The 22,043-nt window shown below is 35.7% G+C and overlaps 1 protein-coding gene across 18 annotated transcripts in view; it reads left to right on the top strand.

Annotated features, from left to right (window-relative positions):
* Lpp (LIM domain containing preferred translocation partner in lipoma) overlaps positions 1-22,043 on the top strand; it is a 663,875-nt gene that overhangs the window by 272,590 nt on the left and 369,242 nt on the right. For all 18 annotated transcript variants that reach the window (XM_058585075.1, XM_046462626.2, XM_058585070.1 and 15 more), the window contains one exon: positions 17,719-17,831. In XM_058585075.1, the coding sequence (XP_058441058.1) occupies positions 17,719-17,831 (113 nt within the window). The remainder of the gene's footprint in view (positions 1-17,718; positions 17,832-22,043) is intronic.

Below are 22,043 nucleotides of genomic sequence, written 5' to 3'. Positions count from 1 at the left end.
TAATAAATGTTATCCTGTCATTCACTGGCTACATTTCAATTTATCAATAGCCATAAATGGCAAATATTGGGACAGTACAGAACATTTTCAAAATTGCAAATTTTCTACTGTACATTGTTGGTCTAAATAATTCTAAAAGTGATTTAGAAAAAAAAAAAGATGAAGTATTGAAGTGTGCCTCATTGGTTTCTATAAGTTTGAGTGCAAAGAATCTTTCCTTTAAAACATTGACAGTTGATGAAACATTGAGGTACCAAGGTTTTAAATGATTATGTGGGCAGTAATCAACATACGCTTATTGACTAAAAGGATATATCAATACTTTTCTGTTTCATTAATGATAGGATTAAGAGGCACTCTATAGTTCCATACCTTAAATATCAGAGAAACAAGGGCTGTTAAGTACTTGGATGAGTTGTTGGGGAGTTCTTTCTAAAAATGTGTGGTCTTTCCATATTTATACCCATATTGGTTTGGTATAAATTGAGATACAGAGTCTTTAAAAATTAGGGAAGCTTGAGGTGAGACTGAGTTACACAGACTGGTCTAATTTCAGAGGAAAAAAAGACAAAACAGAAAACTAGTACCCAAGTGGATGTGATAATCTTCTACTGAATTAGTATAATATGGAACCATGGTGTGATAAGCTCTGGGAACATTATTTTAAGAATGTCCCTAACCAAGATTTAAATGGAAATAAAGCCAGGAGAATGTTCAGACAGACGTGAAACCTAGTTGAATTCCATTTCTAGAGTACCCAATTTCATTTTCATCCATTGGCACCCAGGATCTGGTATTTGGCATGTGACTAAGACGAGTGGGTGGGGGGTTAATATGAGAAATCCCACAATGAATAAGTTGGGGCCATTTGGTATGTGCAAAAAAGCTCACATGTCCTAGCTCAGTCTGTGTGAAATAAACCGGACCCTCTTAATGAGGTGGCCCCAAAGATTGGGTTTAATCCTCCTGTGTGGCTGCTTTCACAAGCCTTTTCAAGAGCCTAAGTACCATAAAATACTATCACAAAAGCCTTCATTCCAAAGAATGTGTGTGTCGGCTCATGTCAAGAGCTCTTAGTTTAGAACAATGTGCCTAAAGCCATAAGCTAATAAACAAACAGATAATCTAGTTCAGTTTTGTCTAAGTAATATAATGTCTCTATCAAACTATTTCCTGCACCTTTAGTTCTATTCAGAAGGAAAGGGTTCTGCGTGGGAATGTGTGTATATTTTCTTTTAATAGGAGGGCTTGGAGCTCCTGTGACTAGATGTCTTGTTTTTCTCTTCTGCATAGCTCTGGTTGTTTACAGTGGGAATTTTCCGTCTTGGTAATTTGGTATTCTACTTAGTTTTTATTGTAAAGGGTGGAAATGTGTATACCTTTCATTTCAGAAATATCATTGCATCATGTCCATCTGAGTTAACAATGGTGGGGTCAGACAATTCTCACTTGTTTTCAGACCTTCCTACAAGGCCATTGCACACCCTGTAAGTCAACTTCCATGCAGCAAGTTTAGGGATTCCTGGGGGAATTTGCAAGGGTTCAAATTCTAGGTACTCCCTTTTAGACTGCTGTGTGAATATTCATTTGACCTGGGGAGAATTATGGCCATAGCAGTTAGAATGTCATTCTTTTGGAATTTCTGAATATTAAAAGCTCAGTTTTCAATGTGGCAGCAAGATGTGGGAGTTAGGGTCAGTTATTGATACTGTCTGCATTTCAGGTTGCCCTTTGCCTGATCTTGCCTAGAGAATTATTTTTTTATGTTAAAATCCAGTAAGTGCCTGTTGCAGTTAGGGTAACTGCCCTGTCATGGCATCTGGGGGTATTTTCTTACTATTCGCAATAAAAATAATTCTGAGTCTCTTATAGCCATTAATTGGCTCTTGCACTTTGAGTCATAGAATCATAAACCATTGGTGTTGAAAGGGCCTTTTAAGGCCATTAAATGGGTTCTTTGCATACATAAAGCTTGAATCTCTTTTATAATATTCATGTGAAGTAATCTTCTTGCCTCTACTTGAATACTTCCAGTTACTTGGCACTCTCAGATTTTCAAATTAGGTAATTTTTATTGTGTTTTCACTGTTAAGCCTGAGGATTTGTAAATGAAGTTATACTCTAGTGATATGCCTCCGTTAATATGTTTCTGTGAAACTTTTACAATTTTCCAAACAATATTTAATTTTCTTTGCGTATCATAACAGCAGAGGCTCATAACTTTCTTTTAACATCAGTTATATTTTTGTCTGAAGAGCTAAATAAATTTCGAATGATTTCTGTCATCTCAGGCATATGCTGTGTAGATCACTACCCTTTTTTGCTAAAGCCTGACATTCATGTTTTTCAATATAATAGATTATATCACCTTTCTTTTTAAGGTCTTGCTATGTAAACCATCACACGAGCCCTGGACTAGCATTTGTAGTTCTCTTTATAAGGTTCAAAGACATGCACTTTCCCCAGGCCTTAGCTCTGGTGTAGGCCACCATGGACAGCCTCCTAATCTTTTTGAGTCTTATTTTCCTTATCCATAAAGTGGAGCTAAGAAAAGCAATCCCATGGGAGAGTTCGTAACTAGCTTAGTTAAAATACTAAGTCAAACTTGCTTCCTGAAATTCCTCAACCTAATATCTAATAGAGATTTTTTCACCCCTAAATGTGGTAGGAAGATGATAGTTATAAAAAGAAAAGAACAATATGTTTAGTACAAAATGAAACTATTTTAAGGAATAGGCTTAAATTTAGATAAATATGCTGAAGTACTTAGAAAATTATGGGGCGCTCCAGACACAACATACATGAATAGAGAGCTTTTTGCTCTTGTCTCCACTTGCCCCACACTGATGAATTCTTCCTCCTCTGAACCTTCTAGCACTTTGTGAAGACTTCCTTCCTTTATGGCACTTTGTAGCAGGCATAATAATGGCCTGCAAAGATGCTGTGCCTGAATGTCTGCAGCCTGTAAACATGTTAGGTACATGGGAGGGAGACATTTATTGAACAGGTGGAATTAAGGCTGTGAGTCAGCCAACCAAGGGTAGGGAGATTATCCTGGAGTATAGGGGATGGGCAGTGTTATCACAAGCATCTTAAAAGTAGAAGTGGGAGAAAGGGAGGGAGTCTGGAGAGATGAGAAACAAACTCAGTGAGGCTTTGTCTCTCTTTGAAAATGGGGGATGGGGCCACAAGCCAAGGAATGAGGACCACCTTAAGAAGCTGAGTATGGCAAGGAAAGAGATTCTTGTAGAAACACCAGAAAGGAAGTCATCCCTGCAGATGTGATTATATTCCACTGATACCCATGACAGACTTCTGAATTATAGAATTGTAAGATAATAAATTGGCATTGTTTTTAAACAATGATGTTTTCGGTAATTTGCTTCAATAACAATAGAAAACTAACACACATGATGTTATGTTGAAAGTATTTGTTTATATATCTGTTCTCCCTTTTAGAAAATGAATTCCTCAAGGATGACAATGTTGTCTTTGGGAAAAAAAAAATCATTTCAGCACAGTTCCAAATGACAGGAATGTAAGATTTCCTGTCAAATACTAGAGAGAACTAGTACTTACTGTGTATAGCACTGAATGCTCAACATTACTCAAGGCACTTTTCTTCAAAAAATTTTCTTACTCCCTAAGAACAATGTACAGACTTATTGAGTCGTAATTTTCTTATCTGTGTAATGATTTTGTGGACTATATCAGGTTCAGCAAACTTGTCTGTAAGTCCCAAAAGTAATTATCTTTAGCTTTGAAGGCCATTCGCTTGTCACAACCACTCCATTTGGTCATTGGAACATGAAAATAGACATAGACATAAGTAAATGAATGACCACGGCTGTGTTCTAATTAAACTTTAGTCACAAGAGAAGTTGAATGTGTTTGGTCCATTGGTCAGCATTTGCTGCCCTTTGGACTGGTGAACCCTCCTCTTCTGTTGTAGTTTCCTTCTGAGCTGATTATTCTGTGAATTTATGAAGTTGTACCATTAGTGTCAGCTAAGCCAAGGAAGTGCCAGTAGGACTTGAAGAGGTAGCTCCGCTGAAAGGATGGGTCTCTTTATAGCAATCAGCATAATATCACAGACCCAAGTGCCAGGAAGGAAACTGCCACCATGTCCTTGGCAAATGGGCCCAGGACAAATGCTCTTAAGGATGAGACATAAGGAAATCCTTGAATGCCAAGGCTGAGCTCACTGAACTTGAAACTCAAAGGACTGGAACTACCATTGGAGGAGTACAAGGGGGCAATAAATCTATTGCACTCAGAAATGGAAGACCTTCAGAGGCAGCTGGCCAAATGAAGCAGGAGGAGGGAATGGGTTCTTCACTCAGCTAAATTATGACTCCGGGCAGGCAGATCAGGTCTACTAAAATAGCAAGGTGCCTGAACTTCTGCCCAGAACATGTCACCAGTCTTTGCAATTTGGGATTGTCTTCCATCACAGCCTCCTAATCTGAGGAAATGAAGGAAGCAAAGTGAATGAAATACAAGGAATGACATTTTTCTTGGAGAGCCTCCTTAGGGACAAAACCTGATTTTTCAAGAGAACTCTTACTTTTTGAACTTTTTTATTTTAACTTGAATTCTTTGTTGACAGAGCATCCAGTGGATTTTTGAGGCCTCTTAAGCCTTTCTATTGATGTGGGACTTAACTCTTTTAGATGTGGGGGTATGGGGCAAAGAAAAACCCTTGCAAACTAAGCAAAGGGCACTGGGGTATGTTTGCTCATCTGATTGCCTGGTTGTGATTGTTTGTTTTTACTTGGCTATGTCACTGGATTTTGAGGACAAAACTAGTCTCTTTAATTTGTATGTCACAATAGCTTGTTTATGTCTTATAAATTGTTCAAGAACAGTTTGTCCATTAAGATAAAAAAAAAAAAAGTGACCTAGCCATCCTTCTGACCCAGGACAAGGCTGGGTGAATCAGTTGCAGAAGCTTGATGTGGCAAGTTAGAACCGCTTCAGGGCTCTGTACATGGTCGCTCTCCAAGATCTCTAAACATTCCAGGAGAACACACTGTTTGTTTATTTGGCTGCTAGGACTTTGTTTGGCTATTTTGTTAGTTATGCTCTTTTGCTTTTTCTCTCTTTTTGCCTTGACCCTCAACTCTTTGCAATCATGGTGGTGTAAGAACTATATTGAGTAGCCGAACTCAGAAATTCAAAGGATGAATGTTTCTCTCATATGCAGGAGCTAGAGTAAAATAAAGGAAAGGGGGATGGAAAGGTAGGAAAACATAAAGAACAAATCAAATACAAATTAATTGATGAGCAAAAGGAAATATAGTAGAGTAGAGGAAGGAGAAGGGGAGAGGGGAGAGGTGAGGGAGGATAGGAGGGAAAGGCTGGGATCATGAACTGAAATCAGTTTCCAAGCATCTATGTGTTTGTTGGGATGAGTCCAACTACTGCGTGTAGCTTTAAAGCTTCAACAAAATAAATAAATGAATAAGAAAAAAAAACATATTGAGTATATCACATACTCAGTAAATATCGACTACATTTTATATTTGCATTTCTAAATGTTTATGAAGGAGTTACAATTAAGTTACATAGAGGATCAACTCACGATAGAAAATAATTTATATACATGCAGGACATTATTATCTTGGTCTGTGCAACCCTGGGTGGGTAAAAGATCAGTTGCTATTATTCTCATTTTACAAAGAAATTGAAACTCAGAAATTCCATGATTTGCCCAAGTTCATAAAGCTAGTAAATGGTTCAGGTGTGACTAGAAGTGATATCTTTTAAAATCATTAGGCTGTTTGTTATATGTGTGTGTATATATATATATATATATATATATATATATATATATTTATATATATTTATATATATATAAAAATATATATAAATATATATATAAATATATAAATATATATATATAAATATATATATATAGATATAAATATATATATAAAACAAATATATATATTTTTTATATATATATATGTCATCTGACTGTGACTTGGATATATAAAGAAGTACTCCTTTGGTAGAGATCATCTCCTGGGGTCTCTATTTTTAGTCTTTCACTCTCTCTCCTCCCCGACATACACACATTTTGAAATTGTTTCTTAAGTTCTTCCTTTAAAGACTTATTTATTTGGTTAGGATTCAGTGTGTTATATTATCAAGAACCCATGTGTCCATTTACTTAGCAAATATTTTTCTCAACTCTTCTTCATCTCAATTCTTGACATTGATTGGAAGAGGTGCTGTTGGGTTTGAGTGAGAATCATACATGATGTGTGCCCTCGAGGAGCATTGTGCAGCAAAGTCAATGGCTCACGCATTTTCCACAGGATACACCATGATAGATGCTTTCAAAACACTATATAGGGCTAGAAGCAGCCTTGGAGAAAACCAAGTACAGATGTGTAGAGTGGCAGATGACCTGGACCTCCCCAAAAAACTTGGGTTTAAATATGAAAAATCAGTGGGGAATGAAGTCCAGATGGAGAGAAAGGCAAGAGAACATTCTTAGGGCCCAAGAAACCAGAGTAAGTAGCCTGGCAGATTACTGGGTTTATGGTTTAGCAAAAGTGAGCTTTCTTGAAAAAGAAACCAAGAAAGCAATCCTATTCATTCAACTACAAAAACATTATATATCTAGGAATAAATTTAAATAAGGAAATGGAAGACCTCTACAATGAAAATTATAAAACTCCAATGAAATAATAGTCAAAAGGACACACAAAAAGGGGAAGATAGTCATATCCGAAGATTGGAAGAACTTATATTAGTAAAATACCACACTATCCTAAGCAATCTACAGATTCAATACAACCTCCTTCCAAATTCCAAACTCATTCTTCATGGAAATAAAAAGCAAAAATCTCAAACATTCACATGGACCCACAGAAGTCCCAGAATAGCCAAAGCATCCTGAGGAAAAACAATGGCTGGAGGCATGAAAGCATACCTCAGAGCCATAGTAACCAAAGCAGCAAGTAAAGTCATAAAAACCACGGTGTAGACCAATGAAATAGAATACAGAGCTCAGAAATCACTCCATGCACACACAGCAAAATGATGTTTTATTAAGATGTAAAGAACATATATTGGAGAAAAGACAGGCTCTTCAGTAAGTGGTGCTAGGAAAGCTGGATACACAGACTGGATTCTTAACCTTTTATCACAAGAAAAAATCAATACAAAATGGATTAATAACCAGCACGTAAGACCTGAAATATTGAAACTACTAGAGAAAACATAGGGATAACACTAGATTACATGTATACAAAGATTTTTTTTTTTTTGGACAAGATCCCAAAAGCTCAGGCAACAAAAGCAAAAATAGACAAAAGGGATTATATCAAATTAAGAAGCTTCTGCACAGCAAAGAAGGAAGCAACAGAGTGAACAGACAACCAGTAGAATAAGAAAATATTTGCAAACTACTTACCTGGAAGTGATTAATATCCAGAATATACAAGGAACTTGAATAACAAAAATGTAAATAATCCAATTTAAATGGGGAAAATGATCTGAATATACATTTTTTGAAAGAATGCGCACAATGGCCAACAAGTACATGAAAAAATACACAATATCACTAATCATCAGGGAAATGCAAAATCAAAACCACAATGAAATAAATATCAACTTGCCCCCGTTAAAATAACTATCAAAAAACAAAAATGAAAGAATGAATGAAATGGCAATAAAGATTTAGAAAAAAATGTGAATTTTTACATATTGCCATTAGGAATGTAAATTAATACAGCCACTATGGAAAACAGTATGGATATTCCTCAAAAAACTAAACATAGAATTACTATTTGATTTATCTATCACTACTGAGTATATATCCACCGGAAAAAAAGCAATTATATCAAAGAGATACCTGTATTCCCATGTTTAATACAGCTTTGTTCACAATTGCTGAGATAGAATCAACCAAGGTGTTCATTAGTGGATGAATAGTTAAAGAAAACATATATATTATTCTATTAAATATATTAGAATAATACTCTGTCGTAGAAAAGAATAAATACTACCATTTGCAGCAAGATGGATAGAACTCTAGGTCATCACACTAAGTAAAATAAATGAGTCACAGAATGATAAATACCACATTTTCACTCACTTGGGGAAGCCAAAAAAAAAAAAAAAAAAAAAGAATAGGTCAGTCTCATAGAAGAGTAGAATGAAATGGTAGTTACTAGAGATTGAAGGATCATGAAGCCAGGCTGGGAAGAGGGTCAATAAGGAACACCAAACCACAGCTAGAAAGGAGAAATTAGTCCCTAGAGTTTCATAGAATGGTAGGGTAACTATAGTTTACAACCACCCATGATATATTTCAAAATGAAGTTTCTGAGCACATAGAAATTATTAATGTTTGAGAAGATGGAAATCCTATCTAACCTGATTTGGTCATTGTACACTCTATATATTTATCAAATTGTTATACTACAACCCATAAATATGTACTGATGTTATGTGTCAAGAAAAGGTAAATATTATGAAATTTAAAACTTTGAGAGCTACTGTTTACAGCAGTTATTTTGAAAGATGCATACTGGTCAGATCAGTAATGGGGAAAAGAACTTGTTAGGTTTCTACTTCCTCATAGGAAGCTCATTCAGTTATCGGATTCCTTCCATCCAAAATAAGATCCTGTCAAATCTCAAAAGTACCAAGCAGGTCCTTTATGGGCCTCAAGTATTCCTCAAAATTAATTCTCTAAAACTTCGGTATAATTGCATATGGGAGGGTTTATTTTTGCTATTTCAGTGGTCTGGGTAGCTGTCCTTATTCCAGTATCACATTGTTTTGATTACTGTAGTTTTGTGATAAGTTGTGAAATCAGGAAACAGGAGTCCTCCAATACTGTTCTTTTTCAAGATTATTTTGACTATTTAGAAGCGATGGGTGGAGAGTCATTGAAATTTTTAATTTGGCAACAGTGTATAGGGGGCTTGGAAAAGGACTAGGAAGCATTTTGGAAAGGTTAGGAATAACAGAGACACACTTCAGCTATTTCTTTAGATATAAGGAATATGTATAAAGTACTTTAGTGGCAGTGGAGATGAAGAACAGTTAAAAGAATTGGAAAAAAATGGTATAATTTATTATGGCCTTTTTGTATTCAGTGTAGACGATTGGGACAAAAAGAAAGGCATTTTCAGTCTTTTTGATTGTGAGAATTGTGAGAAGATACATAGAAAAATAGAGGATGCAAGGGGTCATCAGATCTGTGGTGGGTTAGCATATCTGAATTCAGTTTTGAGCAGAGGGTATATAGTTCAGTTGGAGATGCTCAGCCAACAGTCAGTAAATAGAGACATGCAATCAGTGAGCTCCACGACAACTCTGGGTCTCATGTTGCTTATAGATGGTATATCCATTTAGAATTGCTTTTTTGATGTAACACATTTACGGTTACCATGGTGGCAGGAGCCAAATAGAGGAAAGTGGCTGGGGACAGCAGCAAAAATGAAGATCTGGTTAAAGACAGTAAAATCTAGAAGCTTCTGTGACTTGCCTTAGCTAAGAGTAAACAGAGTGCTAGATGGCTGTTGACATGTGTTTTATTTTGAAGTGACTATTATCACTAGGGTCTGAAGTCCTTAGCCTTGATCTCTTGGAGCCTAATGTTCCTGTTCTCCAGCTGAGAGAGACTAATTCACCATCTTGTGTTGTAAACACTCACTCATTTTAACTGATTACACCTCCAATGATTCTCAAATCACTAAAATTACTAATTGCTATTCCTTACACATCAAAGAGTGAATCCTGAATAATTAACCCCAAATAAAATTAGATGAATTGGCCCTTTTAATTAGAGTCCCTGCTGCTGTTTGTTCTGAGCTTCCTTTTCTTACTGTTAAGAGACTTTTAGAATGATTAAAACTGTTTAAGACTTAAACAGCCAGTGACCTTTTAATACAATATAAATCCATGAAAGCAATATTTCAGCTAGCAGGTGGTGAAGTAAATTTTTAGAGCAAGTACCTGTCAGCTCCACTATTCCTGTGGGGGGAAAAATACATGCCAAAAAACAACCACCTTGAAATGAAATGAGTGTCTCTATTTGATTATTTTTAAAGCATTTATGCATTTGCTAAGCTTCAGACTTGATGAAATAAATGGCAGGGTTGAAGGAGAGTGAGTAATGGTTGGCATCATTTTATATAAATAGTAACAAGCATTTCGCAGCAAGAAGAATTCAAAGTGCATAAAAGATGAAGACTGGAGAAATCACAGAAGGTCCCTAGCCTCAGGGGAATTTTCTGGAAGCAGGGGAATAGGCCTCAAAACTAAGGGATTAGGAAGTTCTGTGGGATCTTATTGCTGCCAATCATTGAGCTCTGATTTCTGGCCTACCCATGCTGCATTCACCTTAGATTTTGTTGAAGATATTTTGTGAGTTACTGCTCATAGGCGGCAAATCTCCTAAAGAGTAAGAATCTCTTTTCTTCTTCTTCTCAGCCTTCTGAAGTTAAGAGGTAGAGCAGTTTTCCTCATCATTCCCAAGAGGTCTTGGTGTCTCATACTAAAAGTGCCACATACTGGGATAAATGTGTCTTCAACTACAAGTGAGGAGATTTGGGGTCATAGTAGGTTTCTATTTTCCAGTTTACGTCACTGGTGAAGAATTTCCCCATCTATAAAATGAAGTAACTGGACTAGTTCAATGACTTATTTTTCTTTAACATTTTGAAATAAATTTCAACTTTTCATTTTGAAATTATTTCAGATTTTACAGAAACATTGAATTTTCATTTAATGTTTCCCCAGTTTCTCTAAATGTTGACCTCTTATATAACCACAGTAGAGTTACCAACTCTACTAATTAACACCGATGCAATATTACTTACTAACATATAAAACTAATTCACATTTTATCAATTGTCCTACTAATATCTCTCTTCTCTTTTGGAATCCTGTCCAGAATCACAGGGTGCGTATAGTTGTCATGCCTCCTTAGTTATTGGTAATCTTGGGTAATTGTTCAGTCTTTGTTTATCACAGTAGTCAATGATGCTTAATCAGATTGCACATCAGAAGCATCCAGAGAGTTTTATAAGATACTGTGTGTAATTTCCAAATTAGACAAAGCCTCTGATTGAGGAATTTTAGAGTGGGGCCTGGGTGTATGTTGTAGAAGACAATGCCCTAGAAAGTTCTGCTGTATACTTTCTGTTTAATGTCAGATGGTTTCAACACCTCAACCTCAACATTTTGAGATTGTGTTCATGTATCTCACTTCCCCTCCCTTGTGTTCCTGTACCATCTTCATTCCCATCTCTACTTCAGAAGTTGAGAGCTAATTCAAAAATTCCTGAAGAATTTGGAGTAGTTTATAGATACCCTGTGGGATGTAGATACTATTAAATCTATCAGGTCCTCCATTGCTAAAGAAAGATCCAGGACATTGGAAGTGGATACCAAGTTTCTGGAGACTGGGGTGCCCCCCTGCCTCATCACAGGGTAACTTGGGGATGAGGACTTTGTTACTGTACTTTGAAACCATGCTCTCTGTAAGATAATTTGCAAACTCACAAACAACAACAAAAGTCAACTAGACAGACACTTTAAGACTGATATTATTACCTGTCCAGTTAATAGCTTCCTAAAACACCTATAAACCACATTAGCTTCATGGAATATCTATGAACCACCAGTAATTTAGTTCTGATGGGTCTTCAGTACTACTCTATGTCAATAACAGGAAAGGGGACCAATTAACTATAGAAAAAGTGCATGTTTTCATTCTATCAGAGTTTAATTCATATATAATTCATATTTATATATATTTTTGTTACTAATAATTTATAATGATAATATTGTTACTATATGCTGAACATCTCCTATGTGTTCTATGTGCTCCAGGTAGGGATCGGCACAATAAGAAGCCTGATCTCAAAGATGATAGTCTAGCAGGAGAAACCAAGAGCTACACAATTAAACTAAGAGCAGAATATCTGCTATACTAGAGCCAAAGCAGGGAGGAGCAATGTGTTATCATTGGACAACATCCATCGTTGGATGAGGATGGCTCGCTCTACAGCCTTCTACAGCAGGGATTGAAATAAGTTAAATTATCCATTTACAGTGCTTCATTGTGAAACCACACAACCTCTAGCTCCAGGCCATCTTTGAAGGGAAGTAAGCTTCTGTCCTCAATGGACCCCACCAGGTGATATCCTGCCTCTAAATCAAAGGGATATTTTCAGAAGATTCTGTCAGGACACTGGTATTTCTTTGGCAGCTTCTTTTTTGAGTGGTAAATTATGTTTTGTTTGAGTTTGTGTCTCTGGGATCTTGCCTTTTGTTCTGTCCATAAGATGATTTTTTAAATTTTTAATTCATTATTTTAAAATGAGGAGAATTTCACTTTTTTTACGGGGGCTGATGATATCTCAGTAGCTGTTACAGGATTGATGCATCAGGCTCAACACATTGCCTTATCCATTTTGAATGCTCATTTTGGGAAGACCAAAAATATGAAGTGATTTGTTGTTGGAATAGCAGTTACTATGTTTTGCTACTTGGTTCTAGTCCATTTTCAGAATCAGATTTGTCTCCTTTTTTTCCCCCTCCCTTTGTGTTTTTTGAAATACATTCAATGTTTTTGACTGAGACATTGAATCTGTTATCCAATAAATGGAAAGCACTATGTGATAGAGAAATACAGTATACATAGATGTGATACACTAAGGTGTTTCCCCTTTGTACATTTAATTCCCTTCTGCATTGAAGAGGACTCTTGAACTCAGTGAAGTCCCAGAGATTTTGTGTGAGCTAAAAATGGAGTGAAATTGTCCGATTTAAAATCAGAGACGTCATCCACTTTAAAGATAATAATTCTTGCTTTTAATTTGAGAATCTCAAAGAGCATTTCAAGCTAAGTTATTTAGAAAGATGACAGCCCATTAAATTTTGGCTTGGGTAAATATAGTGATGCATTAAAATTAAACACTGGGTTTGCCTAGATTCTGCAATTCATTTCAAAGTATCTTCCTTTTGATTCTTAAAAAATAATGCCTGGCTGTAATTCACATTTATTGTATAGTAATTAAGTCAAAGGAAAAGCAATTCAAAACAACACTTATTATACCATAAGTGATAGACAATCTCTGTTAATATAAAGGTTTATAGAAATTTGAGTCCATATTATAAGCTATTCAGTAGCCCACTTTTTCCTCACTTGATAATACATCAGTTTTTCATGTTCTTCCCCCAGATACTCCATGACTCACTCCCTCACTAGATTTAAGTCTTTGCCCAAATACCACCTTAGTGAGGCATTTCTCAACACTTTTCTTTAAAATTGCAACATCCTACTACCACCCTAGCAGTTCTGTCTCCCTTCCTTGTTTTGAATTCTTTATGGTGCTCATCACCATTTGCTATTCAGTATGTTTTATTTATTTATTTTTAATCATCCTTTTCCTCCTGCTAAGGTGTAATTGGGGGCAACACTTTCTGTTTTATTGATTAATTAATTTTTATTTGTTCTTTTCTCCTCCAGTGTCTTGAATTATACCTGTCACATAAAAGGTACTCAATGAATAAACAGGTGACAGATGTAGATGAACTTCATTCTTTGAATGACTACGTAATTATCCACTGTATAATCAGATGCAATATATTTTTTAACAAATACCATATTGATGAGCATTCTGATTTTTCTATTATATTGTGTTGTGATGAAGCTTCCATAACATGCTTCTGTGCAAAATTTTCAGTTATTTCTTTGTACGATAATTTATTAAAAGTGGTATTGTTGAGTTAAATCCATAAACATTTTTGAGGATTTGATACCCTCTGGCAAGTTTTCTTGAAGAAAGTTTTATCTAATATTACTTGGGCTCTAGCTAGGAATATATGAGTTCTGATTTTCCTATACCATCATCAATTCTGTGTTTCATCACTATTTTAAAAATTATTTATTATATTTAATTGACATAATAGTACAAATTTATAGTAATGTACAATATGACGTTTTGTACATGTCCATGTGTAGGAAAGAGCAAAAATAGGATAATTAGCTTATCACCTCATTTCTTTGTTATCATTATTTTTAATCTTGGTCCTTTTTAAATGTCATTGTCTATTAGAAATTAAGTACTATCAGAATCAACAATTTATTTTTTAGATAAACAGTAGGAAATAAAAATGGAAGAATGATAGAAAGGTTACTTCTCCTAATACATAGTCATGTATAATAAAAGTTTGGAATTTCTAAAGATGTATGTATGAAAACTAAATGTAAAGGTCACAAAACTTCTAGTTCACAGGGAGGGTGCATTGCTTAAGAGATGTGAGCTGCTGTTTTGGTGGCAGTGAGGACAGGTAACCAGGAATGCCCAGCCTTTCCCTGATAGTGAGCACTTCTCCTAGAGAACACTCACAGTAACTGCACACTCAAAGAACAGGAGTAAAAGGGGAATCTAGGCACTGCTTTATTAATAGCTCTGTGAGTGTTGATCTCCCTCTGGTACAGAGATCTGTGGTTGTACTGAGATGGTATGCAGGTTTTGGCTTTAGGAACAGAGAGATGTTTTATCCCATCTCTTCTTCTCACCACTATATCTTGGAAGCCTCTATGCTCAGTGAGCTGCATCCCTAAAGGATCTGGCTTGAGACCCCTATCTACCTATTTGGGGTCAACAAAAATATTCCCAACAATAGCTGGCTTGGCTTTCCTGGGAACCAGATGTTGCATAGGTCTGAAGAAGTATAAGAAAGAGCCCTTTCTGGGTACTTCTTAAACAGATCTGCAGGGCACAGTGGTGCATGCCTATAATCAAAACTACTAAGGAGGCTGAGGCACTAGGATCATAAGTTCAAGGCCAAGGTGGGCAACATAGCGGGGCTCTGTCTCAAAAGATAAAAGTGAAATACAACTGAGGTTCTTACAGTAGTGTCTGGATCAATTGGATTAGCAAACCTCTCCCTGTCAGGGAAACCAACAGAAGTGGGATGGGAAAAGAGCATTGAAAGGACTTTGTCTCTTAATAGATACAACAAACTGGTTAAACCAGAGAAATTTTTTTCATATTTTTAGTTACAACCATTGGAGTCAATGGGTTGAGAAGGCTGAGAAGTGATGGATAAAATGGCAGTTATCCTCAATTATTCTCTTAGCCTTTGTCATATTACAGCATTTCCTGGTGCGTTTGAAAACTTTATCGACTGAACATTTAGAAATAACACATTTCTAGGTACTGAAAATCTCTGTTTTGTATGTTTGGGTTATTTGAAAACTACAAAGGAGAGTTGAACTGCTGTACCAAGGAACTCAGGGCTGTCTCTTATCCCCCCTGAGAATGCTGGGGGCCAAGCTTGAAATGCAAGTTTTAGATCCCTTCAAGGGCAAAAGACAAGGTGCTGCGCTCCCCTTTGGCTCAATAGGAGGGAAAAAATACAAATGAATAAAATAATTGACAAGTTAAAAGTTTGTATTCTCCTTCCACTGTTATTCCTCAGTTGCAAAATTCAGCTTCTTAGAGGCAAGTTGCCATTGTCAGTTTCTTGGGAATCCATTCCAAAGTTTCTTCCTGATAGTACATACATATATCTATACACATCATTACACAAATAACACTTGTCTATTAAAATCTTGAGCTATAAGTTAGAATTCTCATAACAGTTTGATTTAAGATAGTTAAGAGTTTTTCACACACATACATATGTGTGTGAAAGATCAAAATAGGATAATTAGCACTTCTATCACCTCAAACATTTTTCATTTCTTTGTCATCACTAATCTTAATTTTAGTCCCTCTTTTAAATGCCATTGTCTGTTAGGAAATTAGTACTATCAAAATCAACAATTTATTTTATAGTTAGCAGGAAATAAAAATGGAGATAAAAATAGAAAAGCATCATTGATAGAAAGGCCCGAGCTATCTCCAGTAGTTCACGCTTTCTTCCAAAGAACCCATTTTCTCTCCCTCTTTCATTTTGTATCAGTTTCCTAGTTATTTACCCTTTATTCCATATCTTTTAAAAATGGGAGTTTTTAAAAGCTATGATAAGAAGTCTTTGGCAGTTGAGCTTGAAGAGCTGAAAACTTCTGTCTGACTTAATAACAGATCCAATTAAAGAAGATAATTATTATGAGGTTATCATTAGGGATTTTAAAAATTTATCTATGTTGCCTGGAATTATGATCACTGTTGTTTTCAACTTATTTCTTTTTGAAAAGTACATTCTTGTTTCCTTTTCACCCTCCCAAGACTATCATCAATCTGTGATTCACAATATTTATGTCCTATTACAAAAATAGGGCAAAGAAGAATACAGTTGGAAGGGACCTCAGAGACGGGCAGTTGTACTTTTCATTCCAACACATAATTTGCTATTACATTTTGGATCATTCATGTGACTTTTATTGACCTTTGTTTTATAATACTATCCCAGGATTTTTTTTTAATTTTGATATTATCAGAGGGTGTGATGATTCTGTATAACATAGCAGAACCTGATGAATTATAAGAGGGCATTCAGCAATCTGTATTTTAACAAGACCTTTCATAGATCCTGATGAGTTCTGAACTTTGGGAACCATTCCTGTAGTGGGGGGTGTCCTGTGAATGAGAGGTAGTGTATGAAAGTTATCTTATTACGTTGCCTGGTGCATGGTCAGAGACTAGTACTCTGGAGATGACTGAATTTCACTGGGTGTTAGACTTGGCAGCTGTTAGCTACTCTTCAAATTCTAACAGTGTTGTTTATAAAGCTAATGAAGGCCAAGTGAACAATTTCAAAGGGGTGTCAGAACAACCAAACTCACTGTCTTTCCATGGTGTCCCTTTTACCATTCTTATACTCTTTCTCCAAATACCTAAGTTGAGATACTTTGCTACTATACAAAAGCAACTCATTTTAATGATGGAGACTGCTGCCCTACAGCTAAATGTTGAAAAGCTGAAATGCAAGGATATGCTACTCATCTATAAATAGAGGAGAATACTTCCCCAACACATCAAAAACATTATTTTTAAAAGGCAGAGAAAAAAATAGAAAGACTTTAAAAAGGAAATTTCTGTTTTCCCAGTAATTTTTTTTTTTTTTTTTTTTTGCAAAATCTATTTTAAGAGATTCTATACTATGAGCTGTACAGCTCTTGGATATATGTTTGTACCTCAAATTTTAGAGATGAGATCTGGTGTTTCAACCACCATTCTTGTTGGTCAGAGATGGATTTCTTAGTCTCCTGAGCCTCATTACTTCCTTCTTGGATTGTATTTTCTAAATCAGATGTTTCTTATTCCAATTTCTCCTCATCTGTTCTGCATATACTTAAACTTTAGTAAATCATATTATAACCAAGTGTTCCTGCCTCAGAATTCCTTGGGTGCACGATAAAATTGACACTCTGCTCCATCTGTATCCCACTTAGTTATTCATCACTTTTCTAATTTTTGTCACCCAGTAACACTATTTTATATTCCTGTGGTTTTGGTAGATTATACCTTACTTTTTATTCTCTATGCCCTGAATTTTTTTTTCCTTGTATGTCTATATCAAATATCAAATCTTGTCCTCCCTCTGAAAGTTAAGGCTATTAATTAAACTGAGGAGAGCTAAGATAGGGAATAATTGCTATACAAGGCAAAAAAATTATGTGTCAAAGCCAATTATGAAAGAGTAAAATGTCAGCAAATATATATTTTTAAAGAGTATTATGAAATTGCATCCCTTTTAACTTTGTGTGTGTGTGTTTCCTTTCTGCAGGTGACTTTCTCCCACCACCACCTCCACCTCTAGATGATCCTGGTGCCCTTCCATCTGGCTCTGGAAACTTTCCTCCTCCACCACCTCTTGATGATGGTGCTTTCAAAGTGCAGGTAGGAGCTGTGATTGCACTCATGCACTAGAAGGAAGCTCATGAATTCAGTAATTGTTTCTGTGGTAGATAAACATTTATCCAGAGCCTATAGAGCGCTTTGCAACTTACAAGGAACCAAGGCACTTTAATGCAAAATGCCCAACTCAAACTTCTCAGATTTCTGCTGGCTTACACTTTGAAGCCCTGGAAATCCTTTTAACTACTAATTTTGTCTCAAAACCCAAAGCAATTTTTTTAGGAATGCTGTTTCAGAAGTCTACATTTTCTTGTTATCCCAGGAACACATTTCTGGACCTTCTTTATTGCCTCCCCCACCCCCTCTATCCACAAACATTGCATTGCAATGAGTAAGTCTAATATTTTAAGGATCTTTTTGGTCACTGTGGATCCAAGTTGGTCATCAACATCCTTCTAACAAAAGTAACAACAAAAATCCTTAGGTTTTCTCTTGTGGGTAATTTTAGGGATGCATATGTACATAGGTGTTGTACTCTAGAGTGTGTAGATTGCAAAGAAACTCAGGGCTGGACATAGAAGTGACACTAAAAGTAGGTTGCAGACTGCGATAATAGGGGACAGGTGAGTGACATATCATTTAATCCAAATATTTACATAAGGACAGATAATTAATAAAATCATAGAATTACTGTTTTGTTCTTAGGTGTGGTGATATTAGTATAGATATATTGAAGAAAAAATTAAGAGTCCTGTCTTTTAGAGAAAGATCTGAAGTATTGGGGGATGTAATGTAACAGTGTCTGATATTTGCTTCAAAATAATAAGAGTAGAAAATTTCTGAATGACAACGTGGGTGAGAATAAGATTAGCTGTGAATTGATAACTGTTGGGTGCATGGTCATTTCTGTTACTTAGTTTACATGTCCATATGTATGAATTCTCTTATAAGAAGTATAAAGGAGGAAAAGCCATAGAAAAGAGCTGTTTATATGGTTTCATCTGTGGTCTTGCTTTCTTCCAAATTTCTGGTTGGGGGAGATAAAGGAAGAAATGATTCATTCATTCCAGAAATATTTTGTGTTCCTATTTGGGCATTATTTAAGTACTAGAAAATCTATAATTGAAAATAAAGACAGCTTTCCTTCTGGAATTTACAAGTTGGTAGACTAGTAAACGTGAACAAATTATATACATTCTGATATACGTTGAGTGAACAACCTGCCAAAGGAAAGAGGGAAGGGGATGTGGCTTTCTATAGTGTGTATATGGTCAATAAGGTCCTACTCTCAGGTGACACTTAGAGCCTTGAAGGAGAAGAGTAGGGAATAGACCATAGGGATTTCTTAGGGAGTATATTTTCATGTAATCGATGTAAATAGAAGAAACTTTAAATAGCATTGATCCATTGAAATTAGTAAGTTCAAGTTATAATCAGTAAGTTCCAATTCTTTTCAATGTTATTGCAATTTTTTTCCATGTGTATGTATATACACACATGTATACATGTGTCATATCTCTCTCTCTCTCTCTCTCTCTCTATATATATATATATATATATATATATATATATCCTGCATTTATTTTGTTGTCAGCTACCACAAAGATCAGATACCAGTGATAACAAGAATTCTACAGAGTTCATATGTATTTTATGCAGCAGAACCTTTATAAATAAAAATAATATGCTTGAGTTTTCTTACATAGCTATCTTTAATAAAAAAATCATAAAAACCTGAGTTTGCTTTTTATGTATCTTTGTTCTTATTTTGTTGGTGATGATTCTTTGAATGTTGTTAAATATGCATGATTTAAAAATTCACTTATTCATTTTTCTCTTCTGAATTGTTATGAAAACTCTTCTGTTGCATTTTAAATTTTTACTTCTCTAAAGGTTGACTTAATGAGAGAGACTTGCTTTTGAAAATTAGTTGAGCATCTTATTTCTAGTTGAGTGATTTTAAGCAGGTCACATGTAGACCCAGTTTCCTCATAATTACAAAAAGGTAATATACCTATAAATATACCTACTTTTCACAATGAAAAGACACAAGTAAATTTGAAATTGTTAAGTTGAAATGGATAAACAGATATTTTGATGTTCTAGTAAATATTACCATGTGAAACTAATAATACCAAGAAATATATTATGACTTTGCCAGTGGGTTCCACCAAAAAAAAAAAAAACATTCAATTCATGAATAGAGGATGTCTTCCTATTTATTTGTATAGTCTTCTTTAATTTATTACATCAATATGTCATAGTTTTCATTGTAGAACTCTTTTACCTCCTTGGTTAAAATTTGTTCCTAGATATTTTATTTTATTCTTGACTTTTATAAGTGGGATATCTTTTTCAGATAGTTTGCTTTTGCCATATTAAGAAAATTACTGTTTTTGTATGTTGATTTTGCCTCTTGTGATGTTACCGAATTTTTAAGTAAATTCTAATAGTTTTGTGGAGTATTTAGGATTTTCTTTATATGTGATCATACTGTCTGCAAACAGGGGCAATTTGACTTCCTTTTTTCCCAATTAGGATGTTTTTAAATTCTTTCTCTTGCCTAATTGCTCTGGCTAGGACTTCCAGTTCTGTGTTGAATAGAAGTGGTGAAAGTGGGCATCCTTGTCCTGTTCATGGGGCTTTCATAAAAAGACAAAAAGTCTCTTTCTGTGTGGACTTTGTTCGGAGGAATGTACTCAAGCCATGGCTTTGTTTTTGAAGAGGAAGGAAATAAACAAAAAGCCTGTTGCCATGTTGGCTTATGTTCTGTGTAAAACAGAAGGGAGGAAGATTAAAAAATAGCGTAGGGTTTGCCAAATGGAAAGGACAAATCTGGTAGGGAGAGTGTTATTTTTGAGACTCTTCATATGGAAAATTGTTGGCAAGTTAAAAAAGAAAATGGACATGCCCTTCCCTTGTGTAGTGGTGACTTGGGTGTGCCAGTGGCTCTGGGCATGCTCACCCCACCTTTAGATATGAGCTGTGATATAGTATGGAGTGATGTATCATGGGAGAAAATTTTGCACCTTTTTCTCTCAGTTCTGGTGAAACCTCCTGTTGCCAAGTCCAGATTATAGCTGGTGGATGTGTGTTTTTATGTGCAACACTGTTTATGTTTCTAACCATATTTTCAGCTCAGAGCCAAAAGTATGTCTACTAAATGTGACTGTGAGAATTATAAGAAATTCAGGGCTGAAAGGGACCTTCAGATCATTTAGTCCAACCCTGACACCAAGCATCTAGATATGGCCCTTTTAAGTACTAACTGAATGAATTAATCCCCCCCCCCCGCCCCCTTTTTTTTGGCTATGGGGAAACTAAGAACCAAGGAAGTGAAGACCCTCTAGTTTCAGTTTTTACTGGGTTTGGCCTTGACCTTTGTACCAGATGGTCCCTATGCTTGGTTTTGCTTTAGTTCTCTTTTAAGCTGTTAGGCTCTGAGATTCAGAGTAGGAGGGATACATGCTTTTATCTGGAAAGAATAGGTGCTACTGGAGTTTTGCTTGACACTCTGATTTGTTTTTCAAAATTTAACCCAGGGGTGCTTTACCCCTGAGCTTCATCCCCGCCACACTCCTCCCACTTTTAAATTTTGAGACAGGGTCTCATGAAGTTGCTTAGGGCCTTGCTAAAATTCCTGAGGCTGGCCTTGAATTTGTGATCCTCTCACTTCAGTCTCCTGAGCCTGTGGGATTACAGGTATGCACCACCACGTCTGGCAACACATTATTTTCTATATGCTATACACATTTTTTTTTCCTTTTGCAAAGGCCAAATAAGTGTTTGTTTTTGTTTTGAGGGTTCTTATTTTGGGGGGAAAAGATGAATCTTGAAAAACAAGATTTCTTTGGTTTGCTTTTTTGTCAGGAGCAATTTTGGCCTCTATGTCCATGAGGTTTGAGTGATCCTTAGCATTCACTTTATTCATTCATTTGTTCTTAATTCTTTCAGTGTAAATTCAATACCTTCTAGATGTAAATACCAATGCTAGGGCTCCTAGACTTTGATTTTGACCTCAAAAGTTTGGGACCCCAACTCTCCAGTTTTGGGACTGAGTTAGCCTCTGTTGGTTTCGATGCCAAAGTTGACAATTTTTTTGTTATTTTCAGCCAGACCTTGGACAGGTATTACTTAGGAGAGTTACACAGGGGGAGAATGTCTCAGAGAATTTCAGGTTTATAAGAAATTCAGAGATCCCACATTCAAGTCCCTTTCTATTGTTACAATATTTTTTTTTCTATTTTACAAAAT

The sequence above is a fragment of the Marmota monax genome, unplaced genomic scaffold, assembly GCF_021218885.2.
Source record: "Marmota monax isolate L192 unplaced genomic scaffold, Marmota_monax_Labrador192_F-V1.1 WCK01_AAM20220418_F8-fsc00100, whole genome shotgun sequence".
Classification (NCBI taxonomy): Eukaryota; Metazoa; Chordata; class Mammalia; order Rodentia; family Sciuridae; genus Marmota; species Marmota monax.
Note: the sequence above shows the minus strand (reverse complement) of the source record. Positions and strands in the feature narration are given on the sequence as shown.